At 35.2% G+C, this 24,938-nt stretch overlaps 2 protein-coding genes across 4 annotated transcripts; one reads left to right on the top strand and one right to left on the bottom strand.

The window, feature by feature from the left end:
• Nucleotides 1-8,126: 8,126 nt before the first annotated feature.
• Nucleotides 8,127-12,362, top strand: LOC122309581 (putative SNAP25 homologous protein SNAP30). Of its 3 annotated transcripts, none has more exons than XM_043123103.1 (6): nt 8,127-8,423; nt 9,150-9,740; nt 10,946-11,039; nt 11,153-11,283; nt 11,365-11,462; nt 12,088-12,362. In XM_043123103.1, exons 2-6 carry the CDS (start codon nt 9,246-9,248, stop codon nt 12,185-12,187), a joined length of 918 nt encoding a protein of 305 aa, XP_042979037.1. In that variant the 5' UTR covers nt 8,127-8,423; nt 9,150-9,245; the 3' UTR covers nt 12,188-12,362. The 3 variants fall into 3 exon arrangements, with proteins under 3 accessions (XP_042979037.1, XP_042979036.1, XP_042979038.1); XM_043123102.1 differs by having other exon boundaries at nt 8,127-8,381; XM_043123104.1 differs by having other exon boundaries at nt 8,129-8,294.
• A 953-nt stretch (nt 12,363-13,315) lies between these two features.
• Nucleotides 13,316-18,278, bottom strand: LOC122309580 (probable inactive purple acid phosphatase 2). Its single transcript, XM_043123101.1, has 2 exons — nt 17,465-18,278; nt 13,316-14,869 (listed from the first exon to the last, which is right to left on the bottom strand). The coding sequence occupies exons 1-2, from the start codon at nt 18,161-18,163 to the stop codon at nt 13,610-13,612; spliced, it is 1,959 nt and encodes a 652-aa protein (XP_042979035.1). The 5' UTR covers nt 18,164-18,278; the 3' UTR covers nt 13,316-13,609.
• Nucleotides 18,279-24,938: the final 6,660 nt, after the last annotated feature.

The raw sequence follows: 24,938 nt of genomic DNA on the forward strand, positions 1-24,938 counted from the left end.
CTTTTTTTTTTTTTTTTTTTTTTTAATCATTTTAAGCAAATGATGTATTGATAACACCATATGTAGGAGAGGAAAATCTCATTACAAATGCCACATCAGCGCAATAAAAAGAAAAGAGAAAAGAAAGAAAGAAAGATCAGTACTAAATGGTTCTTGGACATGCAGGTAGTTGTGTAACTCTTTAAGTTTTAGGAAAACCATGTTAAATAAAGAGATCATCAAGACGAGCCGAAGTGCAACGCCTATAGCAGTTGGCCGGATCTAGAGATCACTGGGCAGAGCTGCATGAAGCTCACGAGTGATTTGGGCGGTGCATGAGACTCACGCACTTATTAGAATGAAATATTATCAAGTTGATGAACTAATCGATGGCCAAAGAGTTTCGGAGTACTAGTCTTTGGGCATAAAAAGTTTTTCAAGATTAAGCGCTAATTGGGATGTTGAGATAAGATCAAATCAAATAAAAAATATGTGAATATAATAGTAGTGAAATGATTTGTAAATAGTCATAAAATGGTTTAAATTAATATGTTTTATTGAGTTTTGAAAAATGAGAGAGAAAAAGTTAAATAAAAATATTATAAAGTTAAAATATTGTTAAAATATAATTTTTATTTTAGGATTTAAAAAAAATTGATTTGTTTTTTGTGTTTTGTTTGAAAGTTTAGAAAAATTATAATTATTAGATAAAAAAAATGAAAATTTGTAATTGAAAAATATTTATATTTGAGTAATGTTAAATATTAGAAATGAAATGATTAAGTTTTGAATAGTTTTCAAATAGTTTTGGTATCTTTTAATTACCAAAGATAGGTAATAGTCTCCATGAATATAGAAGTCGTATAGTCGATTAGTTTTCCTTTGCATCTTGAGTATCTAGCTAGCTAGTGGAAATGGACCAAATTTTCTGTGTGTATGAATATGAGAGAGAGACACAGATCAGCATGAAATAAGCAAATTATTAAAGTGATTCTAAACAAGCTGCTTTTGTTTTTGTTTTTGTTTTTGTTTTTTTTTTATATATATATTTATCTATTTTAAAAGTGGTGTCTGTTGCTCTGCCGAACTATGGGTCTAGGGTACTACTCTAGGCGATAGTTGAGTTATTCACCTCAACGTGACATTCAGAAAGATGAGGCTGAAAGCAACTTTTGAAAAGGAATCATATTCTAAGGCATCTCACACCCTGCATATTTTCTAAGAATGTTAGGCCAGTTTTCGATCCACTTTAAATGGCATGCAGCAAACACATTTCCCCGGGTGGTTCCTAAAGAATTTTAAAAGGGGATCTATGGAATCACTTTCACACACAAAAGCAATTTTTTTTTTCTCTCTCTGTTCATTGTATTAAAGCCATCTCAGGCAAATGAAAACTGTAGAATAAGAGCAAGCTTCATGAGTTTAGTCTTAAATTTTACAGAAAGTGTTCGATCTCGATCATCTTTATTGGTAAAAGTTCAGGAGATAATATCGGTTGTTAATTGCGTTGCTTCCGAGGGAGAAAGGAGCTAGACGATCAGACATTGCCTGCCTTTAATTTAGGTTAAGAGGACCCTACTAAGATTCAAATTGATGTGCTTGGAGTTTAGTTATAAAAAGTGTTTCCCAGTTGAAGATCATCTTAGTGATTTCCTTTATAGGATCTACATGAAGTAATAGGGACCTTTTTTGATGGTTGATAGCTAAGCACTTTGTTGCCTTGATAGAGAGTGAGAGATTCACCTTGTCTGCCTGGTATGGTTACACAGATGAAACCGATTTCATCTCATCTCATGTCATATGATCATTAGAATTTTTCAAACTCCTGCATAAAATATAATAAATAATTTAATTTTTTTAAATTACAGTAATATTTTATTTAATTTTTAACTTTTATCTCAATTCATCTATGTAACCAAACGAGACCTTTGCTAGACTTGCTCTAGTGGGAATATTGGATACAATTCCTCAGCATAACTTCTGGCTGCAGTCTGTTTTTGTCCTTTCTCTGAACCCGATGAAGATTTCATCAAACGAAATAACATGCACGAAGGAGGGTGGGAAAAAAAATACAAGACTAACTACAAAAGTGGAGTACTTTTTTTGGGTAGTATTTGATACAGAACTAACTACAAAAGAGGAGTATTTTTTGTGTATCGAATACTATCATGGATCAAAGTAGACGAGAAAAAATGATAGAATTTGGCTGTAGTCTGGAACCTTGTTTTAAAGGGTCTTTCCACTGAAACTTTCAGAGATCAATGGACAAAGCCTAGGGTTTGTGTCTGGCAGTGATTAAGCTTCTTTGTAGTCTGCTTCAGGATTTAACCTTTACCGGCAGCAAATACCATTCAGAATTGTCTTCAGAAAGAGTCAAACTGAAAGGAGTAAAAAGGGTCACGGCCCATGAAGGCTTTTGCTTTTTCTTACTTGGTGGGCTTTAGCTTGGCCTTATCATGAAGCCCATTTGGTCCTACTCCATATATAGAAGCCAGAATGAGATGAAAAACATACCCAAAGAAACGAAATTCAGTTTTAAGCTTTTCATCACGACTCGTTTCTTTCACTTGTTTTTTTTTTTTTTTTTTTTTTGTTTAAATAGCGGTCAACAATTTCGATCCCCTGATAATCGATAAGTGCCTCTTGAATTCATTGATGTGCTTCATCTGAGAGAATACACAAAATAATTCTACTGTTTCCTAAGGCAAATAACTAGCATGTAGAAGAGGCTCCAGATACCACAAAGATGATTCACATTATACATATGAGTTGTATAAACAAAAGCAGGCTTTAGGCTTTTGTGCCTGTTAAAGATATGCTCCAACTGTAAGTAGCTCTTCTTATGGTGCTGTTTCTTCACATGATATATTATGTAGGAGGATCCAATTTAGATGATGCTGAGTTGTCAGATTGTGTGTTGATGGCGTTGAAATATCTTAAAGTGGTAGATCAATGCAAAAATGGCAGAAAACCGTGATCTTTCCCTAATTGGGACAATTTTAAGTGTGTTTTAATATTTTGGCCATAACTTTAGTTATGTGTATCATAATTACACATGATCTCAATTCGAAAAGCTCTTTTCAGTGCGCACATTGTGATCACCTAGCTATGCTCAATGTGCATCTTTTTAGATGCCAAAACCTATTGTTTTCCCCTCCAAATCCCCAATTTTAGTTATTTTTTTTCTTTTATGATAATATTTCATTTATCGTTTAGAAAATAATTCTGAACTTGATTTGGGCTAAATTTTTTGTTGATTAATTCTTTTATTACATATTTATTTTTGGAGTGATTATTGAAATTTTGCTATTTTTGACAAAATTCTAATATGGATATTTTTAGCTATTACAACTAGGCTTGTGGGTTGATTTTCATTATTATTGGATTTGATAACTTTGAATTAAACATCAAAGTTGTTTTCTCTGCATTTTGGATGATTCTCTTGCCTTTCCTCCCTGTAAATTATTTGTTGAAACTAGCATAGAGAATAATCATTATTTTATCCGGCGTCAATATATAACAATCTCAATGGAAAAACATAATATGATTCTTGTTTTGCATGCTATCGTATTCAATAAAATAGAAAAAACTTAAAAGAGAACAAAGAATTTAGTTCATCATTAGTGAATAACCTGGACACCAAATATTCCATCAGGCTTTAACATAGCTAGATTTCTCTTTGAGGAAGGATGCAACCTTGGTCTTGATTCTTCTTCTTTCTTTCTTTTTTCTTCCCTCCATTCAAATTGGAGTTCTTCACTATCAGCAAACTGTGGACAACTAAAATAAGACCTGTTAAAATATGACATGTACAGAGCTTATATAACAGTTATAGATAAGAAGAAAACGAAAACAAGTTTATGCACATGAAAATACACCGTAAATAACGTGCACATCAAATATGGTGAGAGCAACACTCAAATTCAGCAATAACCTGATAGTTTTAGTTGTTTTGAAACATTCTTTTTATAGCAAGCATGCGAAAAGTATTGGCAACTCATATTCATATGTTGTTCAAGGGTATGCATCACACTATAGCACCCAAGTCAAATAACTCACTTTGTAAATATTGTGAGCAGTGATGTGATTAGGACTACAATTAATCAATCACTACTTTTTCCCAGGGTATACATCATTTCTTACAATTTCCCCAAGGATTGCCCATCTGATAAAAGATGCTTTAATCAATCACAAGATAAACAAAGTAAGCAAACTTCATTGCACTTGAGTACATGGGAGTCTGGGACTAGCAATGCTTCCACTGAAGTTTTAAGAATGTAACCTTGGCAAATAACTCACATTGTAAATATTGTTGCTCTAATGGATAATGAACACAGCTGCATCATTCTTCAAGTCAACTTTCAGCAACTTCCTACTGCCCCCATCTTTTGTGATATGTTGCTTGAATAAGCTATACTTGTATCTAAGTTTATATCCCCATGCAGTGCAATTTAATTTTTTCAGTGATCAGAAAGCATGAAGCAAGCCACCCTAATCCCCCATCCCCCAGTGCAATATCTGTTTCCTGTCAATAATCAATTGACTGAATTTAGGCACTTGAAAAGTCGCAAGTCTGTTTTAGGTTAGTGTATGCCAATGGAATCCTTATGCTGAATAAGTTTCTGCATTTGAAAAAATTACTTTCACAAAGTAACCAGTCCGGGTTAGCCTTTCAAATTTTGTACTCTCACAAGATTACTTTTAGAATGTCACTCTTGGAGTCGTCAAAGTCACAAGTCAAGAGTTTTATATAATATTTGAAGTTCAACTAGCTGAGAGAACTTTGTTACTTGAGGAATAGAAAGTCCAAATTGCTAACAGATTTATTTGGAAGTCAATAAGTAAGTCACTTCGTGTATCTTATTAAATTGCTAAATTAGATTATATGTGACTAACAGGTTTGTTCCCTTTTTCAAGATTATCATTATGCCAGTATCATCCAAATGGCATGAAACTATGACAAATTTTCATTTACTCACTAGAAGCGATCCACAAGAGCAGATGAATGGATGTATTGTCAAACTATCTGACCAGCCTAGCTACATCAATCATGCCCCATCTTTCTCAAAGCCTCTGCATAAGCCCCTAAAAGCTCTAAGTCTCTAAATGCTTTTAGCAATGCTCTACCTTGCAATAATAGGAAAAATAATTAAAAATATCGTCTTGAAAGTAATGTGCAAACAAGGATTAATTATTAATGGCTGTAACTAACAGAAACCCAAGAAAAACCCACAGACCTTGCAATAACATGCTTGCTTTACATTCATCTTCTCATAGTAATAATTAGTATTTCTATTTGTGATAATGGTATCGTGAACACCATTAGTGGTCGTGAAAAATTTCTTGGGGAGCTCAAATCGGTCAAGAGAAACTGATGGCGTAAACTCCAGGTGATATTTAAGACTCGACACTATGGATGATGCATTTGTAATGAAGGTGTCTAGACTATGCACTGGCATCTCCTAAATTTCAGAAGTGTGAACCTTTTTGGGACTATACCTATAAACAAATAATTGTAGTGGACAAGCTTGTCCAAGTGTATGAATTGGGGGGGGGGGGGGGGGGGGGGGGGGGGTGGTTCGCCCACAGTGGTAGCACCAGTTGGTCTTACATGTAACGCCTGGCCATTATGGTTGGATGTTACACTTGCATTGAAACGGCCACTTCATTACAAGATAAGGAGCTGGCCATGGCTTATAATGGCCAGCCAAGGGGGCACCAACAGAGAAGCTCATATAGAGCTTCTTTTGATTCTTTCCTTGTTCCCATAGAAAGATCATAGAGAAAATAGAATTCTCTCTCAAATGTTTCTCTCTGGTCCCGGGATATAGGTTATGGAGTTATGTGAGTAATGTCTTGGTCTTTACCACGTGGCATACTCCACCATTGTTGAGGATGAATTTGGACAAACAACAACGGTGGAAATGTCCGTGGAACAAGCACACTCGATCCAAGATTTGCTATTTGAGGTAAATGCTTATGCTATGTACTCTAATCTAAGATTATAACACCAAGAGAGGAACCTAGGAAGAGAGCAAAATGATATTCACTTTTTTTTTTTTTTTTGAGAAAATAGGTAAATCAAATATTTTCAATTATTAAAGCAGCAGAATCTACCATTCATCCTTCTATTATGTCTTTCAGCACTTGGCTTACTGGCAGCAGCAACAGATGAACCAACTTCATCGCCTTTGGATCCCATATCAAAAGTTCTAGTAAGGATAGCCGGAAGTGCATTCCATGTCCTTCCATGATATCATCTTCCTACGATCCCTTGCTCTAAATGATCTGGCAAGAAGCCTACCACTGACAGGCTTAGACAGACCGACATCAACCACGGAAATGCCCCTCCTTTTTTCTGAGGATGGGTATGTCTCATCCACGAAATAGTCAAACAACATTGCAAGACAACACACTTGGTGAGATAAAATATACTTTTCCTGATCCAGGGGTAGCATTTTTAATATATGTAGATTGACCTCGGCTTCAATGGCACAGAGTTCATTATACCACTCTGAACCATCACTTTCTGAATGATTTCCCCCAGAGGATTTTATTGTAAAGACTCAATGCAAAATGTGGAGGCCTTAGAGGATATTCCATGCCAATCATGATCTTGGCTTCTAACTTCCAAATTCTCTGGTCAGTATCCATGTTCCTGGTTAAAACAAGACAAAATTCCTTGGCCCCATGATTCACCCATGACTTTTCACCCATCTCATAATATTGAGTAGCAGTATTTTCTGACTCAAGCTCAATATATGCAGGCCCATCCTGATCGCTATCAGTATCCAGCATCAGATCCAAATCGTCATCAGGTTTCTTAAAACTTTGGGATTTTGTCTTGGATATTGGAGGTACGAGGCTCTTTGAAATTAAAGTCAGCTGCCTGGAATGCTCATGATTAAATCCTTTTAAACGATTAAGTTTAACATCACCAGTGACAGATGCAGAAGGAACCAAAGATGGAAGCTCCCCATCTTCCCTTGCACTCTCTAGCTCTTCTTTTGAGGTACCGGATCGGCCATTCATATCAGCATCTATAGATTCCCGAACTTGCTCCAAAATGATATTCACTTAATAGCTCTTCGACCATGCCCATGTCATAACAATCACAACGTAGTATGACTCAAGCACGAAAATGGAAATAATCTGCATTCCTCAAATAAAATGATTACGCGGTAAAGCAGATGATAGGATTTCAATGATTTGTTAAGGGAAACCTTGCCCACATGGTTATGCCAAGATGTGAATAAATTCGAATTATCGTTGCTTGAAATGTGAACTGATGATAGAAGGCAAAATCTCAATAAGCACAAAAAATACACTGACTGAACAAGATGGTTGCCATAAGAAAGCACCAAAAGTACTGTATATAGAAAAGAATAATTCTACGTACAGTCATTTTTGCATATTCTCTACACACTCCATTGATATAATTAGTTAGATTAATTTTTTTAATACACAATCAATTATATCATTAGAATGCACAAAAAAATTTATAAAAATGACTGTACATAAAATTTTTGTATAAAAAATTCATCCAGATATTAGAATTGCCGGTTGAAAAATTGTTTCTTATATAAATTTTATAAAATTAGTTAAATGTGTATCATTTTCTCGGTAGAAAAGCAAATTATAATGATGAACAATGGTCAATATTGATGATAAGGTAATGCGTTTGGCCCCGAGCTCTGCAATCTATTTGATTCGTTCATTTTTATTTCCATTGTTTTTAATTATAAAACAAATAATTAGAATAATTTTATTAATTTAAAAATTTTTACAGTTTATTCGGTTGATATTATTAAATTTTAATTATGAAATAAGGTGAAAGTTAAATAAAATATTATTAAAATATTATTTTTTAATATAATTTTTAATTTTAATATTTTATTATTATATATAGAATTTACGTGAGATTCGTCAAGCTTACGGATGGATCATCGATTAAAGCGGCATCATTAGGCTCCTCTCCTATTATTTATTTATTTTTATATTTCGCAATAAACAAACAAAATTAGTCAGCCATCAGAAGACAACGGCATGCAATATTTAAAAAAAAAAGAAGAAAAAAAAAAAAACGAAAAACGAAAGGCATTCCAACGGTCATAAATTTGTCAGAGATCTCTAAAAAAGTACACTTTCTCGAGAGGCCGCTATATCGTACAGTTCTCTGCTTTTCCGGGACGCTCCCATCTTTGTGTGAAAATCCCACACGCACAAAGACGGAGATACATAGAGGAAGAGATAGAGAGAGTTCTCTCTGCGATACTTTTCTCTCGGTCAAATTGACGATCTATCCTCAGGCCCCGGTATGTAGTGTTAGTTTTCATACACAAGCCCAAATATACTGGTTCGTGTATGAGACTTTTCTTGAATGACGGAACTCCAAGACGAAGGTTTTTCCCTGATGTTTTCTTTTCTCGGAACTTAAATTTCAGGCACCCATCTGTCACCGTTCGCTCTTAGTTTTGATTTCTTCTGATTATGTTCCCGGACCTCGATCTTACTTTCTTGTAATGAGTTTCTGTTCTTGTTTTCTGTGGTTTCGGAGAAAAACGGGGAATGTTTTTCAGTTGTTTGCTGCATCTTTTGCTTTGGCCCAAGAATACAATGCATTGGTTTTATTTTTAATTTTCCTTTCCTCTCTCTCTCTCTCTCTCTCTCTCTCTGCTTACTTTGCTTATCTATCAATGGGCATGGCTGTTCATTGATTGCTCGATGGCTGCAACTTCACAAAATTAAGAGAAATATAGTTCTGGGTTTATATTGCTTTTTTAGAAATGATAAATTTCTCTAGCTGTTCAGAATTTATTCCTCTAGATTTTGACATTATGAAATTCTATATATACTTCCTGCATAGCTGAGTTTTTCTCTCTTTACCTTTTGGTAGTTTGGATTCCAAAGTTTAATTTCCTAAATGTCATATTACTATTAAAGGAAATGTATAATGCGTAAACACATGTGATGTCTTTCTGGATGTCGCACCAAGCCGTTTGCCATTAGAGATGTTTTGCATTTTTCGTTTGAACCCCTGTATCAAACATATGCATCCAGTTGTAACATTTGAAAGAATTATCATAAACTTCCATTCGAAATTGTTGGCTGTATTTGAGCGATGAAACAGATCCACGCCATTCTAACTGATTGGCTTCTTCTGTTTCTAGGTACAAGCCTGGAATCATAGCAGAGGTTCTTTTGGTTTAGGGAACTTGGACCAAGAATATTTGTGGTGATAATAGGAATCTCGGTTTATTATCAAAATGTTTGGATTTTTTAAATCACCAGTGAATAAGGTTTCTAAGCAGAAGACAGTGGATCCTGGATTTCCGTCTTCTAACCCTTTTGATTCAGATACTGAATCTGAGGCTAAGCAAACTTTTAAACCTGCAAGACGAACTGCTTCAGAACCTATGCTGATAACCCCAAATTCCAATAACCCTTTTGACGATGATGATGATGAGAGAATAGGGGCTTCTTCTTCGTCATCCTCACATTCTAGTTCTGCAGTGGCAAGAGACAGATACAGAAATAATTTCCATGACTCGGGAGGATTACAGAACCAGAGTGTGGAAGAACTGGAAAACTATGCTGTATACAAGGCTAAGGAGACAACAAATACGGTAAACAACTGCCTGAAGCTTGCAGAGGACATGAGGGAGGATGCTACAAGGACCCTTGACATGTTGCATTATCAGGGTGAGCAAATCACAAGGACCCACATGATGGCTGCTGATACGGAAAAGGATTTGAGTCGGGTAAGTTCATTTGTAATCTTGCTACTGAGAAATACATGATTGTGTGTAACCTAGGAAATGGATCGTGATGTAGTTACTAGTTTAATGGAACCTTATTATGTCCTGCGCCTCTGACTTTGAGAATCTAGGTTGACCCTGCTTTCTTGAAGATCATAGACATTTTATAATATCAAGTGCATCATCCATGGATACTAAGTGCAATTTAGGCTATGCAATAGAAGCAGGGATGAACAATTAGGGAAAAAAAGAACGTATACAGAATCTACTGGCTTACGATGGAGATTCCTGGTGAATATGCGACTGTTTGTAGATTATTGTAGAACATTGTCTCTGGATTCTCTTATATAGGAGAACCTGCGGAATGCAGGTGCTATGTAAAGAAGCTCAACTACAAAGCTGGTTTGCAAATCAAAGCTCAACTACTTTGTCTCTGGATTCTCTTATATTGGGGATGCATATGATTTTAAATGTTTGTTTACTCAACTACTATGTCTCTGGATTCTCTTATATTGGGGATGCATATGATTTTAAATGTTTGTTTATCACCTTTCAGCTCTAATTACTGGGTTATGCCCTTGTTTTCATTAGTATTTTATTGCTTGTCCAAAAAATCTTTCACGTTCCATCTAGGGTTTTATAAAGAGTATTATCAGTTTTGCTGCTTAGGCATCGTCAATGAGGAGTGATATGAGTATATATAATTTATTTAGGGCTGATAAATAGCACGCCAGATTCTGGCCAAGATCTCTTTGTACCAAGTTAAAAGGGGTTTAGTTGAACTTGAGTTTCACAAAGTAATTACACGGGGAGGCTCTCTGACCAAATTGACCACAATCTACCTTACATTTTCCATGACCATCTAATATATTACAATGTCTTCGATTAAAGATTTTTAATACATTTTCTATATGAAGAGGGTGGCAATCCTAGAAATGATTGACCAGCCTGGATTTAAATTGTCCAAAACCACCTCATTGCCATCTTTAGATGCAATCTGATGATCATTACATCCAAAGCCAGGCTTTTGAAAATCTCTAGTCTAATTATTAGTGTAGTAACTAATTTTTCTGTCACCTAAAAGTGGACTGCCACCCAATTGTGTCTCTTACATTGGAGTTTATTCTGTCTTCTACTTGGGTTTGCAGTAGCTGCCTATTGTTATTTCCTGGGCTTCCTGTTTTTTTATCATGCATTCTTTATTCCAGGGTGAGAAGCTTTTAAATAACCTTGGTGGAATGTTCTCTAAGACTTGGAAGCCAAAGAAGACTCGAGAAATCACAGGGCCTATAATTACAGCAGGTTTTAATCTAATAAAATTAGGGTGTTTCAGTTGACATTTTTTTCTTTGTTAATCTTAATCTGTCAAAATATCGTGATACGTAAATCGCAGTCTTTATGTACTGGCTGAACAGATAATTCATCCAAAAGAACTGAAAACCACTCAGATCAGAGGGAAAAGTTGGGTCTAGCTCCTGCACACAAAGGACGGTCAGCTTCTCGAACTCCTCCTCCTGAACCAACAATTGCCTTGCAGAAAGTTGAGGTCTGTGTTTGTGATTATCAATTAGGTGCATACGATGCAATATTTGCTTTGGATTTTACTGATTGAGGGTTACCAAATTAGGTTGAGAATGCCAAGCAAGATGATGCACTTTCAGATCTAAGTAATATTCTAGGTGATTTGAAGAATATGGCAGTTGACATGGGAGGTGAACTTAACAGGTCAGTCAATAACTTGCAAACTTCACATTTTCCATCCGTATCTGTACTAATTTCATACTGGAGCCTTAAAAAGCAAAAATAGAAACTATGACCGATCTCTTTGCTTTTCTTTTTCATTTTTCTCTTTCTTGTTCTAGCCTGAGTTCTTATTCACACGGTTAGCCATATTGCTTGACAACCTTCAGAATTGACGTCTTTTGCTTGCAAAGTTAGCCATATTGCTGTGTTTCTAAGCCAATCTAGTAAAAGACTTCCACTTTATTCTATTAGGAAAACAAACTGAATACAGTATGGAATGAGCAGCTGTGGTATGACCTTGGCATTCAAGTTACCATGACAAACTTCGTTAAGCTTATTACCAGCACCTAGCGCAATATACTCTTGGCACCATTAATAGATTTCACCATGATTTTTCCTCAACACAATCACATTGACACACCAGATTGTGTGTCAGAGTAGAAAATTTTCTTGAGGATTTTTATATATTCTCGTTTTCCTTTTAATTTATTTGGCACTCTCTCTCTCTCTCTCTCTCTCTCTCTCTCTCTCTCTCTCTCTCTCTCTCTCTCTCTCTCTCTCTCTCTCTCTCTCTCTCATAATATTCAATGTGATATGGTGACTGCAGGCAAAATAAAGCCCTTGATCATCTTAGTGACGACGTCGATGAGCTGAACTCTCGTGTGAAAGGTGCCAATCAACGTGCACGCCGTTTACTTGGGAAGTGAATGCTGATAGGGTTCAATTACCAGCTCACTGTTCTCTTCCAACCTTTCCCTACTTTCATATTTATTAAATTTTGTTTTCCCTTCTTTTGGTTGAAAGCTGTCACCATGGATACATATAACTGGTTTTCTTCCCATTCTTTATGCATGCAAAATATGAGATTTTTTTTTATTTTTACCACAATGTTTTTTTTTTTATTTTTTCCTTTTTACTTTTGCCTTTGACTAAATGGTATGTTAATCGTTCTTTATTTGTTAAGTATACTATAAATAGAAAAATTTATAGATATAATAATTTGAGCAGTAAAATGCACCCCTTTTAATTGGAGAAATCCATCTTCTGGGATCTAGAGTGGTAGATGTTGTAGAAATCATCTGCAGAGTAGATATCTACTGCTTTGGAGATCTTGCAAGCATGTCTTTTATCCGGTTAAAATTCAAACCCATGTAATGCTCATATCACATAGCACCTAAAAATTATTTTTACCAAAGGTTTGAATTTCAAACGTGGAGGAGCATTCTGCTCAAACCGCTTCCTGCCACCCGAGCCAACCCTTTGGGAGTTACTTGCATGAATTAGACGTTAATTTTAACAATCTTTTACCTTTGGGGTACCTCGCATAGTAGTTTCCGGGGCTTGCCTCGGATAAAAAAAATTTCTGGACGACGGCAAATATTATTAAGATTTTGGCAGTTTCCATTCCACCAAGATTGCCTGGAAATTGAACATTTTGGCTTCAGAGAGCGGGATGAATACTACTTGATTAAGATTACGACTTCGAAATGTTTTTCGCATGCGAGAAGATAAACGTAAAGCAACTGTATCCATTAATCTCCTTGGTAATTTGAATGCCCTTTAGACTGGATTTTATGGTAAGGCATGTACCAGATTCTTTTGCGCAAACAATTTAGCCGTTTGTATTTGTGGGTTATCCTAGAAATCAGGGAAATTATTGTCTACAATAAATATTCCAGGAAACAATTGGTTCAATGAGATCTATATTGGAAGGGGTCCCCATAGTTCCTCAACCATGGCCACTCCTAAACATATCCGACTACTAGGTCTTTTCTACTTGCCGGAGATCTAGCAGGATTAAGCAACAGAAACATGGTGTTTGATGCAAAGGCACAAAATGAAAAGTTCTCAGCGCATTGCACATTCATTTGTCAAAGTATATGAGTTTCAACCGTATGAATACCTTTACATAATGTATAGATTACACAAATTACACATGGAAAATTATGTACAATGATTTAAGTTATATAAGGTCGTACAAAATTATCCTATCTCCCTAGCTTGGGCATCCAAACAGTTGGGAAAGCATAATTTCACAATACATAACCTCGATACGTATTTGCATATTTTTTAGTACATAATAGCCAGATTTTGGGTACCAACCAATCCATTGTAAAACAATCTGGAGTTCAGGTATCATCGGTCTTCACTGGAGTCCACCTATTTCTCCTCGCAGTCTCTTTCCTGGCACGTGAGACAAAACCAAGAACGTAGCCCACAAAACCCCCAAGCACTAATACGCTCGCTCCCTTAACATACAATGAGAAGGTGGACTGAACCAAAGCACCATCAACACCAGCAGCACCATAGCCACTGAGGATTTCTCCGGACGCTCGAATCTCGACTGTATCATGCACCTCCCCATCATGGTTCCCTACATAAGAAAGCGTAAGCTTCTCCTTAGTAGCAACCAGTCTAGTATACCCAAACTCACCCCCGCGGTACAGAGAGTGCTTTGGTTGTGGGAATATTGGGTCATTTGGGTGGTTAGATCTAGGTTCCCATATGGGTTGCCAGTCTTGCCCTGCCATCCCAATCACAACATGGACAGGAAATGCCTCCCAGTTCTTCCCATTCAGGCCCATGCTTCCACAACTAAAGTTATTCACAGGACAAAACCTCTCATATCTGTGGACATGACCCCACAATGCAAGGGTCACCTTGTTTTTCACGAACAAGGGTTCCAAGTGCTCAAGCATCCTCTCCCTCAATGGGGCATCCCTCCCTTCATTGCTTGTTGTGTACATGGGTCGGTGCCCTTGGACTACCACAAAAGGGGTCTTTTTTCGATCAACTGACTCCAAGTCATGCTTTATAAAGTTATACTGGTTGCTCCCTGGAAGGAAATTGGTCTCGGTTGACATGTACACGAAATGTACTGCCCCCATATTAAATGAGTAGTAAAGGTTTCTTGTGGCTGGAGCTTGGGTTCCAGTTGGTTCTGAAGAGTTCCCAGGCATGATGAACTTAAGGCTATAGGGCACGCCGCATTCACCACCCCCATCTGTTCCATAAATCCTCTCAGACCACTGAGGTCTCCAAGGCTGTGACGGCCAGTTGTACTCATGATTACCAATGCACACATGGTATGCTACTTTGGATGCAACAGGTTCAATCTGAGTGAAAAACTGATCCCACAACCAAGCATATCCTCTTGCATAGCTGATGTCGCCAATATGTGACACAAATGCAGGCTTGTCCCCCAGAGCATTAACATCACGGAGGATCCATTTCATGGTTGCTATGCTTTCCTCTTGCGTACGGAGAAATGTTGAGTATGGTGTAGCCGTTCCCATATCACCGAACAGGAAAGCTACTGTTTCATCAGAGTCTCCATTCCGTGACATGAAGCTGTGAGTTGCACTCCAACCTCCAGAGTCACTTCCAACCTGTTACATGCAACATCATTTTGTTTCAGGTTTAGACAGTCTTTAAGGCATTAGCTGCAGCCAGGGTGGATGCAGACGGATCCAGCTTGCCTCCAGTTGTAAAGTAACAGGACATCTCCTGTTATTAGATCCAATGGCTCTTATTGCATCTTTTAAACAAAAAAGAGGGTGCTAATACTGTGTTAGAGATGCACATGTTTTATTTATTTTTTATTTGTTAATTTTTGTCAAAACTTTACTACAAATAAATTTTAAAGATTCTTGTTTTTACTACATTATTTATGTGGTGATATATAAATAAATTATTTATTATAAATATATTAATGTTTTCCATGCTGGCACTTGCAAAAATATAAATATTAAAAAATAAAGAAATTTTGTTCCCCATGCTGGCCTTGGCAATAACTTTACGCGAACACATTGCATCAATTATAATTGTTTTAACCAAAAAATAAAATAAAATAATTATTTATTTAATTATTAAACACATTAATAATAAAAAAATCTATTTATCAATTAAACATAGTAACTAGTATCAAATATATTTATATATATTTTTTAATATTAAATTTATTTTTCTTAAAATTGCAAGTATATTTTTAAGATAGTTGGATTTTACTTCCCAACATACAATGTTGGCCGTTCAAGTCTTAACAGGAGATGTCCTGTTACTTCCTAACTGGAGGCAAGCCGGATCCGATGCGGACCACACAGTGGGAGGAAAAGTCGTTCCTTACATAAGTATGTTCTATCAAGATTAACCATACAGATATCTCGCTGTGTATTGATGTTGGATTCAGCATTTAGTAAGATCATCTTCTCTAGATATGGATTACTATCAAAACTAAACACAACTTCATAAAAGTATAATAAAGCATGAGAATCAGGTGCCTTCTTTTCCTGAGCCATGATCATGCAGATGATATCACCAAAAAGGGACAGCAGGTTTGTAATTTGTGTAGTTTTAATAAAGCTTTGTTGGGGAAGTGGTTGTGGAAATTTAATAAGGAAGAGGGTGCGATGTGGAGGGGGGTGATTGCCCGGAAGTATGGAAGTGATTTTTTTTTTTGGGGGGGGGGGGGGGGGGGGGCGGGGTTGGTGTACTAAGGAGTAAGTTTATGGAAATCTATTAGAGAAGGATGGGATAATTTTGTGAAACAAATTTATTTTGTGGTAGGTGATGGTTCAAGAATTCGTGTCTGGTTTGATGTTTGGTGTGGTGAGACTGCACTGTTTAGAGCTTTGCCGACTGTCTTCAGATTGGCTATTAATCAGCAGGCTTCAATTTCAGAGTTGATAAGTTATTCTAATGAAGAGGTGCATTGGAATATCAGCCTTTTCAGATCTGTTCAGGATTGGGAAATTGAGGAGGTTACTGATTTTTTTTAAGTTGCTGTATTCAGTGGTTATTAGAAGACATGAAAGGGATCAAATCTACTGGAGAAACACAGCGTCTAAAAATTTTTCTGTCAGATCATATTATAAGACATTGTATGGTCAGCATAATATCTCTTTTCCTTGGAAGAACATTTGGAAGGCTCGTGTTCCGTCAAAGGTTGCTTTTTTTGTTTGGACAGTGGCAATTGGGAACATTCAGACAATTGATAATTTGAAGAAAGCGTGGAATGATGGTTATGGAGTGGTGCTCCATGTGTAAGAAAGCTGGGGAATCAGTGGATCATTTACTTGTACACTGTGATGTGGCTTAAGGGTTATGGGATGGGGTTTTTAGAAGATCTGGACTGTCCTGGGTTATGCCAAATTCAGTGACAGAATTACTTGCATGTTGGCCTAGACTTCATTCTTGCTCTCAAGTGGCAGCTGCGTGGACGATGATTCCTTTATGTATTATGTGATGCATTTGGTTGGAAAGGAATGAGAGGTGTTCTAATAATAGGGAACGTATTGTAGAAGAACTCTGGAAATTTTTTATGTTTTCCCTGTTTAGTTGGTTTTCAGCTATTGTTTTTAATGGTGGGGCAGTCCATGAGTTTCTGTCCTCGTTGCTTTAGTAGTTGAATGTATTTAGGTGTTTCTTTTGTATACTTCCTGTGTACATGGTCTTCACCTATTGCATTCGTTGAATAAAATTTTTACTTATAAAAAAAAAGGGGGGGACAGCGATTTCAATCTTAAAGAGTTGCATCACTGGATAACCCCCGAGTAAAATAGGCAACCAACATACTAAGGTGTCCAAAAAGCACCAAATAATCATTGGAACAGTGACATGAAGATCAAATAGACCTGATTAGTCAATGCAGCCAGAGAAAAAATTGTAGGTTATTTTTTGATTGAAACCGGGTATCTGAGAACAAAGTCCCGACTAATCCCAGGGAGAATAGGCCCTCGACAAGAAATTTTCGAAAGTGCACCTTAGCTAATTCAAGAGAAGTTTCGCAATCCGACGACCCTAGAAATTACTTGCACCCAAAGGTATCAAACTTTAGTCCTGGAGGGAGGATACCACGAAGAGGCCTTTAACACACCTAAAGCCAATCCCTCCCAGTGATCTTAACAAGAAAAATCATTAATTAATCGTCAACAGAAATTATATAGTGAGATATATAAGTTTCGTTTCTTAACCAAATCGTTTACCTGATAATAATACCTGGCTCCTTTCTTCAAGTTACTCATAACCCCATCATGGATCCAACCAGGGTCTCTCCACCCGATACTCTCATTGGCTGGGGACTCGCACATGTCCTCCCTCTCGTACCTCCCCACACGTGTGATCGTCGTGTGACAAAGCCGATTCTCTCTCTCCCCATACCTCACGTACTGCCTCTCCCTACCATTCTCCGTCAAGAACATGACCCGCATCTCGTCTTCGTTATCCGTGAATGCCAGGTGAATCTGCTCCGGTCCACGTCCCGGCCCAAATCCGACTCTCTCGGATTCAGCCAGCAAGTGGGCCGTTCCGGGCAAGGGATTGTGGTCGTGATCGAGGCGGTGCAGGTCGACCTCGGACTCAAGCCAGCTGAAGATCCGGAAGGAGTAGTTGGATCGAAGGTCGACCAGGGGGAGGGAGATGGAGCCCGACCCAGAACGCCAATTCGGGGAAGACGACAGGAAGGTGTAGCCGATGAAAGTGTCGTCGGACGAGTTCGGGGGCGAGTAAATCCCGAGCCAGTCGAGCTTCGAGGGGGAGGCGATACCGGACCATTGGATAATGATCGAGTCGCCAGATCTTTGGAGGACGTTGGGGGTTACAGAGATGGAGACGGGGGATGGGATTGATGCGTTGAAGAAAGAAAGGAAAAAGAAGAAGAAGATGAAGGGTGTGAGAAGACTCATGTTCAGATTTCTTCCGGGCGAAGAAGATGAAGAAAGTCGGAATTTGGTGTGTTAGGTCAGTAGGTATTGGGTTGCTTTTATGGATCAATTCAATTAGGCATATCCCGGTTGAAACTCTTCATGGTTAGAGATGGAGATATTTTAATTAGTTATAAATAAAATATTATTATAATATAATTTTTTAATATTAATTTTATATTAAAATTTAAAAAATTTAAATTATTTATTATATTTTAAAAAAATATAGTTGTAAGTATAAGTGTATATTAATATATGTATTAATTTAATATGATTAGTCAAAAAGTAAATTTTATTAAAAATAATATTAATTTAAATTTTAAATATGAATGAATTAATATTGATATGCAAATTAGTACGCGATTTTGTTTATACGTAATAAAACTTTATATTTTATATGAAAATTTGAAAAAATTATAATAATAAATTAAGATGAAATTTTTTATTTCAAATAACCAAGCGGGACAGCTCAGACAATGATAGTGTTACCATCCTCTTACCCCAACCCTGTATTTAAAATTTTTTATTTTACTATTATTTTTTAAGTATTTTTTTAACATTCTGAATTATTAAAAAAACATTCAACTTTACTAATAATCAATTCTTTAATCATTAACTAAATAAATAAATAATAATAATAATAATAAAATAATTAGAGAATAGTAAGCCTACCATTATTTACTCAAAGCTTATGTCTTTTTCCAATAAGTTTTATGTATTTTTCCACTTAATATTTGGTAAGGATTTTTTTGTTAATTTTTAATAAAAATTTGAATTTTATTTTCCCGTGGTCAATAAATATTGAAAAATACTACCATATCTCTTAATTTATAGCTTTCATTTTATCTCTTAATTTATAGCATTCATTTTATCTCTTGCTACGTCATCACAATATAATACCATGTAGTTTATCAAAAAAAAAATTAAAAATACAAATATAAAATAATAGAAAAAATAAAGATTGTTAGTCACTCTCTTTTTTATATTTTCATTTAAATATAAATTTTTTAAATAAATTACTTGACATACATTGTAGTATCGAAATTAATAAAATAAAATAAATTATATAAATTAAAAACATAATAGCATTACTCATGTATATCACATGAAAATAAATGATAAGAAAATGATACTCTTATCACTCTAATAACCCTTAAATTTGTTACAAGATTATGTTCTTCTCATCTCTCTCCCCATAAAAAAAAAAAAACTGTCTTAGTGTAATATAAATAAAACTATAAAAGTTTCATTTCTTTTATTTTGTTATTTGATTAATTTTTTTAAATAAGAAAATATCATTTATAATTCATGCACTATATATTAATATATAATTTATTATTTTTATTTAAATATATATATTTACACAAAATGTGATGGAGGGAGACAAAGATGATAAATAGAGTTTATCTTTGAAAAAAACTGATTTGTTTCATTTCCGGCCACCAGGGTGGCACACGCGCCACACCAAAAGGTTTATCAGCCATCGATTTGCAACGTACTCAAGCAGTGTGTCAAATGGAGACACAGAGCATTGGCCATTGTCAAGTTTAAAATAGAATTTTAATGTCACATTTTGATTATAATATAAATTTTTAATTAGATTAGTTTATATTAAATTAATTATTTTAAACTCTAAATAATAATATGATATTATATATTTTTATAATATTTAATAATTATTTTTTAATATTTTACAAATATATTTTATATATTAATTAATAACTTTATTAAACAATAAAATTATTATTTTGAAAATATTTTTTCATGGAAGCAAAGCTATGACATTGAATTTCTTTATAGTTTATGTTATATCCAGGTTTTTACAATAAATATATATCCCTGTTATATTAGAAAATTGTAAAGAATAAACATTTTTACAATAAATATATACTTAATATATTAGAAAATTGTAAAAAAAAATTAAAATATCCCTACTATATATCCCTGCATATGATTGTAAACGAGGAAATGAAACTTTTTATATAATTTTGATCTTTGTACTGGAGGGAAGGGTGAGTGTGAGTGTGGGAGTTAAGATAAAGTAATAAAATATAGTTTCTTTATACAGGAGCTTGCTAGGTATGAAATTTTAAACTTTTTATATATGGTTAGTCCAATGCAGAGAGAAATAATCTTTAATTTTAAAATTTTAGACTTGCATTGGATAATGACAATGCTCTTAGCTACACGAGTCACATAGAGCTACACATAGGACTCACGTCGCTATTCTAAAAAATAGATGCTTTGTATTGTTAGATTTTCTCATCTAATATATTTTAAAATAATAATTTTATTTATTATTCTTATATATTATATTTATTTTTTATTTTATTTTTATCTTATTAAATATGTGATGTATGGATGATGAATAGAAGAATTTATTTAATTAAAAAAAAATAAAAATAAAAAATTAATATATGGTGTACGGAGATAAATAGTAAAATTTATTTTAAAAACTGCTTCACCAACCGTCCCCATCGGTACGTGTGATGCAGGCGCTGATACAATCTCAAACATCACTCTGCGAATATCAGTGTTGTATTGATTTTAATTTAGGCCTTGTTCGTTTTCACAAAACTCTCACCTCATCTCATCTCATCTTAATCATTATAATTTTTTCAAATCTTCATACAAAATAAAATTCTAATATAACTTTTTTAAATCCCAATACAATTTTTTTTAAATTCCAATACAACTTTTTTAAATCTCAATACAACTTTTTTAAATTTCAATACAAAAATAATATATTTTAATAATATTTTATTTATTTTAATAATATTTTATTTAACTTATCTCAACTCATCTCATTTTATCTCATCAAACTAGGCCTTAGTTTCATGCATCTTTGATTAGTGAAGAGTTATCAAACAAATAATGATAAATATATGAGGGGTGGCTACAGCCACAGATAATTATCGAGAAACTTTTTTGCTTTGTGTATTTTTTAATGTGTTTTTTTAATAGTTTTAAACAATTTTTAAAACAAATATTTATAATATTATTAAAAATAATTTCCTTAATCACTAAAATAAAAAAAATTACTGTCGAAACCATGTCGGTACTCCGACCAATTATCAGATCTCTTATCAATTTCCATACATGGTGTAGACTGTAGAGGGTGAAAACCACGCGTGGCGGTGTTGAAATAGAGACACAAGTCACTCAAGTACTCCTCCAACGTTTGATTGTTGCGAAAAATAGTCAAAAACTTCTGTAGAGGATAACACAAGTGTCAATTCGTGTCATCCACTACGTACGTGAGAGTAACATGCGTGGCTAAGGTTCGATTTATGTAAAGCCTGACATGAGGTCGCTTGTTGAGAAGGTGAATGGCCAGAGCAAGTAATCGTGTGTTTATTGGCAGGCTAATTCAAAAAAAAAAAAAAAAAAAAAAATCATATTTGTCATTATACAATGCAAGTGTGTGCAATTATTTAAAAATAATAATAAATATAAAATTTATATAAAAAATTAATTAATTTTTTTTTAATTTTTTTAAATGTGCAGTTCTTTTACAGTTTTACTAATACAAAAACTACTTCAAATAATACTTTGTTTTTACAATGTTGTCTCTCGATCGAACGAGGCGAACAAATCGTAATCTACTCGGAAAGTATCGTGTATTGAATCTGGGAGGGGATGATCCTTGTCAGAACAGAATCGGACCAGGCAAGCCATCATAGGCACGATACCCCATCTCATACCCCGGAAGAGAGAACAAAAAATATTAAAGAAAATGCTTTAGTTAAGAATAGATTATATAAAAATAAATTCATAAATTGATATGATTTGATGTGATACGTTAAATTGTAAAGTTATTTTTATTATAAAATAAATCTAATGAATTATATAAAATCATGTCAATTTATAGACTTATTTTATATAATTTTTTTATATTGATAACAGTTTTCAAATATTAAAATCATCCAAAATATATACTAATTAAGGATTAAACATTGAGTGAATGGCGATCAAGAAGTTAATTCATGACCATTGAATATAAAAGAACACAAAATTCTCTAGCTTGATTCTACACATGCATGCTGTCTATTTTGTGCAGCCAGCGTCCACCTTGCGGTCCATTCATTAACAGGCTTTAAATGACACGAAGTTGAAAGAGTTTCTTAATTACTTGAAATGGTCATGATATTTACAAGTACAACGGGATGTATTACATTAGTAAGAAATTGTTAAATTTATCAATCTTTGTTAATTAATGGAAGATGATGTGGTAGGCTGCACGTCAACTTCTATACATCAATGTTTTTAATTTGTGCATTAATTAAAAGCCTTATTCTATTTTAAAAAAATACCACATTTTTATTTCATTCTTATTCTATTTGGATTATGTGAAATTATCTATTAATTATTGAATTTATAATTTAATAAATTAGAAATCAACTTAATTATTTATGAATAATAGGTAACAAATAAAAATTAACGAGAGTGTAACGTATAGAATAACCCTACCAAAAAAAGAAAAAAGAAAAAGAAAAAGAAAAAGAAAAAGAAAAAGAAAACAAAATTTGTGGTACTCCACGTTATTAAATGCTTGGTAGGTTTTATTCCTGTCAAAGTTCTAAATGGGCCATCCTAGTCCTAGACATGCATATATAATACGTGAGACCCATTAATTGATCGGAGATGCATGTGGTAATTGCCGACTACACCCAATGCAATGCGAACCCCATCCGTGGGTGACCCCAATTTTCCTAGGCAATTATATTCACCTTCATGTGTCTCTTGCTTTGCATTGAAAACCCTCCCACCCCCACGTCCCTCTCCCTTTCTACCCCCTAAACCCCACTCCTTCCCTTCCCACAACTCCACCTCTTTCTCTCTCTCTTTCTCTAAGAGCAGCCATGGAGAGCTCTCCCTCTTCAACCACCTCCGCCTACGCTCGCCGGCTTTTGATACTGATCATAGCTTTCCTCCTCCTCCTCCTGTTTGGCCTCGCATCAGCCTCTCGCATCTCCAAGTACCCAAAGATGCCAGATCAAGCCTCTTCAAGAAACACTCGCAATTACCACTACGGCCACCACCGACTACTCTACCCTCATCATCATCAACCTAATTCTTGCGGTTCTCTTTCCAGCGAAAAATCACGTTCTTTCTGCTTCCAACTTCAGAGAATCCACCACTATCGACACCTCACGCCACCGCCGCCCTTACAAACTGATGAAATCGACCCAAGATACGGTGTGGAAAAGAGACTAGTCCCCTCCGGACCCAACCCCCTTCACAACTAGCTAGTTGAATATATCTACCCCCCCTCCCCCTGGCGGCCTTGAACCAACCTCCACAGTTTTACTTAATTACCTGCAGCTAGCTAGTTCTACTGTGACCGATGATCAATACCATCGATCTTTTTTCATCAATTTTCTCGTACCATCATTTACCCCAGCCCCGGCCGCTAAGTTTACCCGTTTCTGTCCCGCGTACTACTACATCTATATACATACTTAGCAACTCTGCTTCTTCCTTCGCCGTTTCTTTCCGTATCTTGGTATCATTCATGATGTTCCGATCTCAATTAATCATCTTTTTCCTCAATACAAGCAGCGATGGAGGAAGGTACACACGTGATGGCTGTTCGGTTTCTACTGCGGAAGAGTACTCTTTGGTTCGTGGCTACGGGTAATCTTATTAATATATACCCAAGACTAATTATCTTGGTTGCACTTAATTATATGTATGAGAATCTTCCTGTTCGATGATCTGGCACTGGCGACGTTGCTATTTCCATGGCTGTTTTTGGCGATGCTGCGTCCTCCTCAGGTGAGGGGGGCAAAAAGGCAGAAACAAGCACGGAAATAGTTAGTTAAGGCTACATGAGTTCGGGAGAGGTGGGGAATTTCAAGAGAAACACACGAGTTTCTTTAAAACCGGAGCTGTTTAAAGAGATGATGCCAATTAGTCAACCGGGTCTGAGGGCAAAACGGACTTCTCAAACTCCGATGCATGTGTAATTACTATTTGGATCGTTCTGCAGAGATCGAGGGAGCTTCTAACGCCGGCCTGATCTGTTGTTTAATTTCTTTTCTTGGTTTCAAAATCAGGTGGAATTTGAGGCAATTAATATTTACTTTTAGCTTATTTATTTTATTTTATTTTCTTTAATATTTGTATGGTAATCGACGTGGAAGGCTTTCATGCATGCAGTAACGCTCAAAAAATGCAATTTCTTTTTTGTCTCAAAGCTATAAATGTAGAGCCTCATGCATCTCCTAAACTAAAACCAGCAAGTTTTGGGATCCGCAAAGCTGTGATACGACAAAAATGTTACTTTCACACCTCATTTTGATATCTCTTGTATTTTTTTTAACTTAAGAAATTGATTATTAATATATTAGTTATTTTTTTTATATTTTTTAAAAATATTTTAACATGATAAAAAAATATAAATAAAAAAATTTAAAAAAAATAATAGGATGATTTTAACCTAGCGATCTCATGCACGAGTCAAGTGCAGGCCGCAGAGTAACACCGCTTGTGACATAATGCCTTTGCTGAAATTGGTAACGCCGTGTGAGAAAAGGAGACTCTTGATCATGAATATCATTATTGTTTATTCTCATTTGTCTTAGCCGGTAAAAGTAGATATGGTCAATTATGTATTACTTCTGTAGGCATCACCTTGCAAGCACCCAGAACCATCGATTGAAAGAAAATGAAAGGATTTTCGATTCTTACTGTAAGTGGTGCTAGTGTGTCGAGGTTTGACGACGAGTGGTCTCGTCGTGCCAACTAGTACAAA

The sequence above is a fragment of the Carya illinoinensis genome, chromosome 5 (genome assembly GCF_018687715.1).
Source record: "Carya illinoinensis cultivar Pawnee chromosome 5, C.illinoinensisPawnee_v1, whole genome shotgun sequence".
In the NCBI taxonomy this organism is placed as follows: Eukaryota; Viridiplantae; Streptophyta; class Magnoliopsida; order Fagales; family Juglandaceae; genus Carya; species Carya illinoinensis.

Coding starts and splice junctions, on each gene's coding strand:
- LOC122309581 (XM_043123103.1), top strand. CDS start 9,246: ATGTTTGGATTTTTTAAATCACCAGTGAATAAGGTTTCTAAGCAGAAG. Junction 11,040..11,152: donor AGGGCCTATAATTACAGCAG/GTTTTAATCTAA, acceptor CTGGCTGAACAG/ATAATTCATCCAAAAGAACT. Junction 11,463..12,087: donor ATGGGAGGTGAACTTAACAG/GTCAGTCAATAA, acceptor TGGTGACTGCAG/GCAAAATAAAGCCCTTGATC.
- LOC122309580 (XM_043123101.1), bottom strand. CDS start 18,163: ATGAGTCTTCTCACACCCTTCATCTTCTTCTTCTTTTTCCTTTCTTTC. Junction 14,870..17,464: donor GAGCCAGGTATTATTATCAG/GTAAACGATTTG, acceptor TGCATGTAACAG/GTTGGAAGTGACTCTGGAGG.